Raw genomic sequence first — 7781 nt, forward strand, 5'->3', positions numbered from 1 at the left:
CAGGGATTTAAGAAGAAGTATTGCAAACAGAGGACAGCTTCCCAAGAAGGTATTTGGTGATGAACTTGAAGTGCTGTAACTAACAGACTAAAACCTTGAAAGTGGGATTAGGTTGGATAGCTCTTTCAGAGGCGAGACACAATTTATGGTCTTAGGAAGGGCCACATGGCCTTTCTCTGTATCACAGACTCTACATACCTTCCTGTTCCTTTCCAATATTGCAAAAGCCTTGACAGCCTACAGCACAGAATGACAGACTAAAAATGTTTTTCAAACTAAACTTTTAATGAATCTTCTTTGTATTTTTTTTTCCTTTGTCCAAAGTACTAATGGGCATAACAGAACCCCCTCCCCTCTTGCACACTTGGATATCAAGACACAGGCAAAAAAAAAAAGGATAGAGGTCGCATTCGAAATTCTGAGATCAGAACCAGAAGTTCCCCTTTCTTTTCTTAGCTCTCTCTCTTTCTTTCTCGCTCCCTCCTTTTTAAACATTCAAATGTTGAAGTGAATCAAACCAGCTTTTTATTTATTCCAGAATTTTCCAAAAAATCTAAACGAATAAATATGAAAAAAGCATGAACTTGGCTAGTGACTTTTTTGTTTTTGCACATATTTTACAACTTTATGCTTTCTTCCTCACCCCATCTCCCCTCCCACTCGCGTCACAATGCACGCCTCGTGTGTCACTGTGCGATTAAATGGGGGATCTGGTTAAAAGCTAACGCCTTGCCATGATTCACAAATATAACCCTTGACCTCTTGCCGGCAGGTCTTCACTCCACTGCTGAATAGGGCCACCTGTGGATCAAAACTTGTAATATTTATTTACATCTTCAATATTTGCATGGATACAGAGATAAACAAAAGAACGAGACAAACAGCATAGTGAAAAGTGATGTTGAAACAAGTGGTCTCTGTTACCGAGTTAGCAACACCGGAGTCAATTATTTTCATGTTGGAATTCTCTGTTTTAAAAAAAATCCTCTTCTCCCCCCCCACCACCCACTGATCCTTCCCATGTGCAAGTCAAGACAATCCAAGAATGTGCGCGTGCAGGCATTTGTGTACGCATGTACACGCGCGCACACACACACTTGTAAAAATGATGCAATTTAATAGAGTGATGGAGGAGGATTTGGGGGTGGAGGGGGTGGGGGAAAATGAAAAAAAAATTTCAAAGTCCATATTGTTTGTCCCTGTGTGAAGCGCTCACTCTAGAAATCCACTCAGCACAGGCAGTGCCTTTTCGTAACCTTTTTTTTTAAGCAAGTCTACTAAGGTCAGTCCGAGGAGACCCAAGTTACGCACATTTTACAGTCTTGTTAAAAATATCCTCCCATTGCGCACTGCCTTTTATTTCTCAATCTTCCGCCGATCGTTTGCTCGTTCATTCATTCCTTCCTTCGATCTGAAGCTTTCAGGCAAGGCCAAATCCTTCCGAACACTCCTGTATAGCGAGCAGCAGCATGTGACGCAGTTTCTCATAGCTCTCGTAGGCTGGGAGGTCCAGTTGGTTAAAGCTGAGGAGGATGAGGAAAATCATTCAGGTGGGTTGGATAATCAATCCTTTTGTCCCCCTTTACTGAAATCTAAACTGCTCCCAAACCTCAGGTCTTCTTTTCTTTTTGGCTAATTTGTATGTCTCTTGCTTGGAACTAAAACTAACTCTAATTAACCATAATCGGGGCACAACTTTCCCATTTTAGTTTTGTGCCAGACTGCAGTAATTGCTGCTGTTCCTCTCTGTGCTCTTTAAAATGTTTCCACTGCCTTTCTGCCATAATCTCTAAGTAATTCATCATAGCTAGCTCACACCTCTCACCATGCTAGTTTCCTCTGTTCAGATTCAGGCCCCTAGTCTCAGAACCAACTATGTCATTCTCCATCTTGACATGGAATTCTATCAATCAGATTATGCTCACTCTTCCCCAAGGGGCTACATACACCCAGGTTGTCAATTATTCTTATGCTAAACTCCACCCGTACAGATTCCATCTCACCTGAGCTAATATCCTTCCTTACTTATTGCGTTAACCAGCGATGCTACCCCACCCCTTTCCCCCTGTCCATCCTTCCAAAAAAAAAACTGAATACCCCTAGATATTCAGTTCCCATCCTTGGTCACCCTGCAGTGCATCTGTAATCCTAGCTATATCTATTCGTGCTGCTAATTCCTCCTCTTTATTGTAAATGCTCTGCACATTAAGACAACGCCTTAAGGCTGTTTGGTTTGATGGGGAGCAGGGGCGCATCTAATCAGATTTACTAACAAGTTAGATTTGTTTAACAGGAGATGGGAGCCCCGTGATATAGTGGTAATCAAATCAGCTATGACCTTACTGAATGACAGCCGTTAATGGACTGTCTTGCTTCTGTGGGCTTTGTTTTAAGTACAACTACAGTACACCACAGTTAGATATAGTGAAAGAGCAAGGAAAGACCTTTCATCTCTCCAGCACCACAGGGTATTCCAAAGAATTTCAAATGGATAGCTCTAGAACTGGGCAGGGGAGGGGCACTATTGAAAAATAACTGGGATACCGATGAGGTGAGGGAGGAGGAGAACTTTATTTTACTCAGAGGGACATGACCTTTGGAATTCTCTATCCTAGAGGGCTGTGGAAGCTCAGTCTTTGAATATATTTAAAGTATCAGTGGTGTACAGGGTCATGAGGTGAGCGAAAGGCAGTGCCTGATCAGCAGGCAGGCTTGCCAAGATGAACTGCCTCCTCCTGTTCCCACATTATTTAAAGGATGTGCTTCCCAGGTACGTTATAGCATCTGAAATGCAGCAAGCTCCCATAAACAGCGCAGCAATACGAGAAGGAAGCGATTTTGTTTCAGAATTTAAGAAAAACTGCGGGGTCTTGGTTTAAGGACTCAAAGATGCAGCTCTGGCACTGCAGCTCTCTGAGCGCCTGGAGCGGACACTGCCATAGCCAGGACCAGCCAGACGACATGATCTCCCGCGGTGAATCCTTACCAAGTGTGAGCCGAGGGCAACCGGTCAGTCGAGCGATCGTCTCTGTGAATCTGGAACTTCTGGATGCCATTCATTCCCTCCAAGGCTGCAAAGCCCTGGAGCGGGACCTTGGAGGTGCCGGTAACAAACTGCAGGAACTTTGCACGATCAGCCTGGTCGAAGGAACGCAGCGCCCGCCAGAACCACTGGATCTGTGGATGAAAACATGGTGCTGTGAAACCATTCAACACAGGAACGGATGCCTGCCCAACGCACGTCAACCCATTCCATCACAAAGAACCAAATGCTAGTACAGAGGCCACGGGCAGAATGGTCTCCTTCTGCAGCGCGATAACTTGGGAGATACTGTCATCTCCTGTCAACAGTGTGACGCTTGCTCAGAGGGACAAAGCAGCTAGCAATTCCACCCCCTCTGTTTCAGCAGCTTTTATTACAAGGGGACCCCAGGAGGTGCTAAAATACCCGCATGCACTCGGCAATCTGATAAACCGGCTCCAATTTTACACCCCTGCGCATCCCCAGCGACCCCTTTGATAATCCTGACAGTCCAGCCGGTCTTGCTGCACATGGACACTGGCTGCTTCAGTATCGAAGGAGTCGCGAATGGTGCTGAACATAGTGCAGCGAACGTCCTGTTCCTGCCCTGACAACGGATGGTATTTTACAAAGCGGTGGCCACATTTCTAATCAAGCAGCAAAAGACAGATTTACAAGGGACTTATTACAAATCTACTATTCCCTTCTGGAACTCTACCCTGTTCAACTGCCTCCCTCCTGCAGAAAGTGGGACCCCCAGGAGGAAGTACAGGGGGCAAAGGAAAGGCCCTTGCTCTTGACCCTAAGGCCACATCATTGCCTCAAACCCTCGCAGTGCCTCAAGCCTGCTCCACTGTTCAATTCAACATTGCACAATCTTTCAAGACATGCGGAGAACTAGGCCATTCAGCCCATCTGGTCTTCGCTGCCATTCGTGGCTGATCTGATGAGCCTCCAGACAGCGGAAAAACCCAGCTCGCCAATACCAAGTCCCATGAGCATCACGTGCTCAGTCAACTTTGGAGCTGCTGTTTAACTTTTGAAGAAACCTGGATTTCAAACACTGAAAAGAGGGGAGGCCAAAGTTTTGGTAAAGTATTTCCTAACCCATAAACACAACTTCTCCTTCATTCTTCCAGTGACAATCCTCTTTACAGACACATGAGCTTGTGGAAACAATCACCCACCATTTAACCTCTTAAGACATCGGGATTTCCCCTTGTACTTCTAAGGGGAAGAGAGTCAGTTTTAAGAGCATCTTCAAAATGAGCTCGCAGTCCCCACCGGTACTGTACCCCAGTGTTATACAGCGACAGACCCGTCCCCACGGGTACCGTACCCCAGTGTTATACAGTGACAGACCCGTCCCCCACCGGTACCGTACCCCAGTGTTATACAGGGACAGACCCGTCCCCCACCGGTACCGTACCCCAGTGTTATACAGCGACAGACCCGTCCCCCACCGGTACTGTACCCCAGTGTTATACAGTGATCATTTCCTTGCCAGACATAGCCCACACATGCACTAACAGGCTGATATGTTCCTGTAAAATATGCTGGTACAGTTTTGGCAACATCACAATTCGAGAGATTGATCTGACTGGACATGGATAACACGGCACTACGTTTAGAGTGTGGTGCATAGGCGATGACAACTGCTCTGGGCCTCACCTGTATGGAGTTAATCTGGTATTTGTGGTATTCAGTGTTCGCTTTCAAGTCGTCGATGTCGATAGTTGGCAAACCGGAAATGAGAAGTTCCAGCTCCTGCTCGGTGAAAATGGAGATCAGCCTCTTCGGAATAATCTCGTAAAAGCCCTCCAAGAAGGCAGCCAGCTGTTTCCGGATTGCACCTGCCCCAGGACACACAAGAAACTAAAATCAAGATCTTTACGAGGAAGCTTTTGCTGCTCAAACACAGCCTCAATCTCCTCCTCCTGCTCCCTTCCCCGGTCACAGGTACAAACCAGTTCAAACTGCCTCACTTACCGGTCATCTTCATCTGACAAACCAGATGGACGTACTCCTTCTTATTTTCTTCAGTTACGATGATGTGCGCTCCGTTCGGTTTCAGCTCCCGTACCTCGCACACTCCAAACTCTTGCACCTGCAACGTAAGAAGCAAAGTACTTTCAAGCAATTTGTGCCTCCCTCCTGCAGAAAGTGGACCCCAGGAGGAAGTACAGGGGGCAAAGGAAAGGGCCTTGCTCTTGACCCTAAGGCCACATCATTGCCTCAAGCCTGCTCCAACTGTTCAATTCAACCTTGCACAATCTTTCAAGGCATGTGGAGAACTAGGCCATTCAGCCCATCTGGTCTTCGCTATCATTCATGGCTGATCTGATGAGCCTCTGCTCCACTTTCCTGCCTTTCCCCCACAACCCTCGATTCCCGTAACAATGAAAAATCTATCTCAGCCTTGAATATACTTAACGTCCCAGCCTCAACAGTCTGCTGCGGTAAAGAATTTTGTAGATACGTGACTCCACTGAGAGACGAAATCTTTCAGCAGTGTTCAATGGGTGACCCTTTACTGAGATGATGTGCCCTGGACCTACTCTCTCCCACAAGGGGAACAACCTCTCCCCACCTGCCCTATCAAGCGCCCCCTCCACCAAGAGTGCTGTATGTTTCAGTAAGGTCACGTCCCATTCCTCTAAACTCCAATAAGTTCAGGCCGAATGTACTCAACATCTCCTCATCTTCCCTGTCAAGCCCCCCTTTTTCGGTTTCAATACAGTCGCCTATCATTCCTCTAAACTCCAACTAGCACAGGCCTAACCTCTCGTCATAAGACAGTCCCTCCATACCCGGGATCAGCCGAGTGAACCTTCTGTGGACTGCCTCTCACACCAGTCTATCTTCCCCTAGATAAGGGCCCCAAAACCATTCACCCTATTCCAGATATGGTCTGACTAGTGCCTTGTATGGTTTTAGCAAAATCTCCCCCCTCTATTCAATATCTCCACCACAATTTCCTCCCCTTTACATGTGTGTGAATGGGGAATCTCCTGCACAAATTCAGAAGCTTTTTTTTTTTAAATAGGGGGTAATACAAGAAAGGCTTACCTAAGGATAGGGAGAATAAACAGGATTGTAGGATTAGACAGGTATACAGTGTGTGTAAGACAGCAGATTGAGACGGAGCTGAATATTAAAGGGTACAGGGAGTGAGGGAGAGGAGGGGGTTTAGACTGGGTGGGATATTAAACAGTGCAAGGAGTGAGGGGAAGAGGGGGATAAGACTGGGTGGGATATTAAAGGGTGTGGGGTGTGAGGGAGAAATGGAATTAGATGAATATTAAAGGGTGCAGGGAGTGAAGTGGCGGGGGCGCGGGGGGGGGGGGGGGGAAAGAGTGGGATTAGACTGGGTGGGATATGAAAGGGTACAGGGAGCAAAAAGGGGCAGTTTGATTAGACTGGGTGCCTCAAATGGAACGAACACAAGGTCAGATGGGTGAAGGGCCTGCATCACTCTTGCTTAGTGGAACTGTGTAGGGGGAGGCTAGGGCTCAAGTTCGTAAGGCTGTACCTCTGTACTGAAGGTGAGCTCATAGCCCAGAGTAGAAACATCATTCTCCAGCAGGTAGACCAGGCCTTGGTAAAAATGGTAGTCTTCACTTTCCATGTCTGTGTACCTGTGACGAGAAGCAAGAGTTTACAAAATCAGGCTCTCCCCGAGGTGCTGCTTCCAGCCCTACCTGAGCTAGTGATGGTGTCCCCTCACATGCAGCATACAACCAGGAGCCTGGTTAATCTATCAGCAGCATTGGGACACCTCATCCATAGCTGCTCCCGTTATTCTGCACAGGCATGCCTGGCACATATTCAGCCTTTACCTATGACCACGCTGGGTCAGACAGTGAGCCCAATGTGATGGCCAGAAACAAGAGTCTCAAAACATCGAGGATTCTCCCGTGTTCCTCATAGGCGTCAGTTTGCAAATGTATCTCCGTGCCCCCCGATGGAGCGAAATAACTCGGTCTTGCTTCAAATTGCTCAGGGGTACACTCTCTCTGATCTAACAGCTCTCCCTCCTTTGCACAGCAACATACCACACCTTTGTGGCACAGCAGCATCTATGTGCCGCAGGATTGGATGAACACGAGAATGACCGACCCCACACGAACAACCCCGTGTAACATTTGCCAGTGCCCTAGTGGGGAGCAGCCCCACCTGACCCCAAGCCCCACTCCAAAGCCTCGATGATCTAATCCAGGCCCAGGCCCAGGCCCAGTACCAGTACCGAGGGAGGGCCACACTGCCAGAGCTGCTGCCTGTTGATCGGTCACCCTCAACCGACATCGCAGTTGACAGGCAGCACTTTCGCCAAGTGAGGGTTACCCTCACGTATCCCATATGCCTCTTCATTTTCCAGTCCTTCTTGGGGTCCCTCCCACAACTCTTTCCCTAGTACTTCAGTGACTTCATTGGCATCGCTTCCTGCTCTCATCCAGAATTGGAAAAATTCCAACATTTTGATTCTGATTTCCAATCTTCTCTCAACTTCACCTGGTCTACCTCAGACTTTTCCCTCCCCTTTGTCATCTCCTCAGTTTCCATTACTGGCAACAGACTGTCCACCATTATCCGTTACAAACACACTGACTCCTGCAGTTACCAGAACTACTTTGCCTCATACCCTGCTTCCTGTAAGAACACCGTTCCATTCTCCCAGTTTCTCCAACTCTGTCGCATCTATTCCAATGATGCCACTCACCCGCATGGGCGCTTCTGACATGTCCTCCTCCTTTCTCAA

At 47.5% G+C, this 7781-nt stretch overlaps 1 protein-coding gene across 1 annotated transcript in view; it reads right to left on the bottom strand.

Moving 5' to 3' along the window:
• Window positions 1–264: 264 nt before the first annotated feature.
• LOC109937831 (E3 ubiquitin-protein ligase HUWE1-like) overlaps window positions 265–7781 on the bottom strand; it is a 171027-nt gene continuing 163510 nt past the window's right edge. Inside the window, exons 75-79 of the mRNA XM_048619929.1 lie at window positions 6555–6660; window positions 5012–5129; window positions 4694–4875; window positions 2987–3177; window positions 265–1523 (exon numbers count right to left, since the gene is read on the bottom strand). Of these exons, the coding sequence (XP_048475886.1) occupies window positions 1421–1523; window positions 2987–3177; window positions 4694–4875; window positions 5012–5129; window positions 6555–6660 (700 nt within the window). The 3' untranslated portion in view covers window positions 265–1420. The remainder of the gene's footprint in view (window positions 1524–2986; window positions 3178–4693; window positions 4876–5011; window positions 5130–6554; window positions 6661–7781) is intronic.

The sequence above is a fragment of the Rhincodon typus genome, chromosome 44 (assembly GCF_021869965.1).
Source record: "Rhincodon typus isolate 14 chromosome 44, sRhiTyp1.1, whole genome shotgun sequence".
Lineage (NCBI taxonomy): Eukaryota > Metazoa > Chordata > Chondrichthyes > Orectolobiformes > Rhincodontidae > Rhincodon > Rhincodon typus.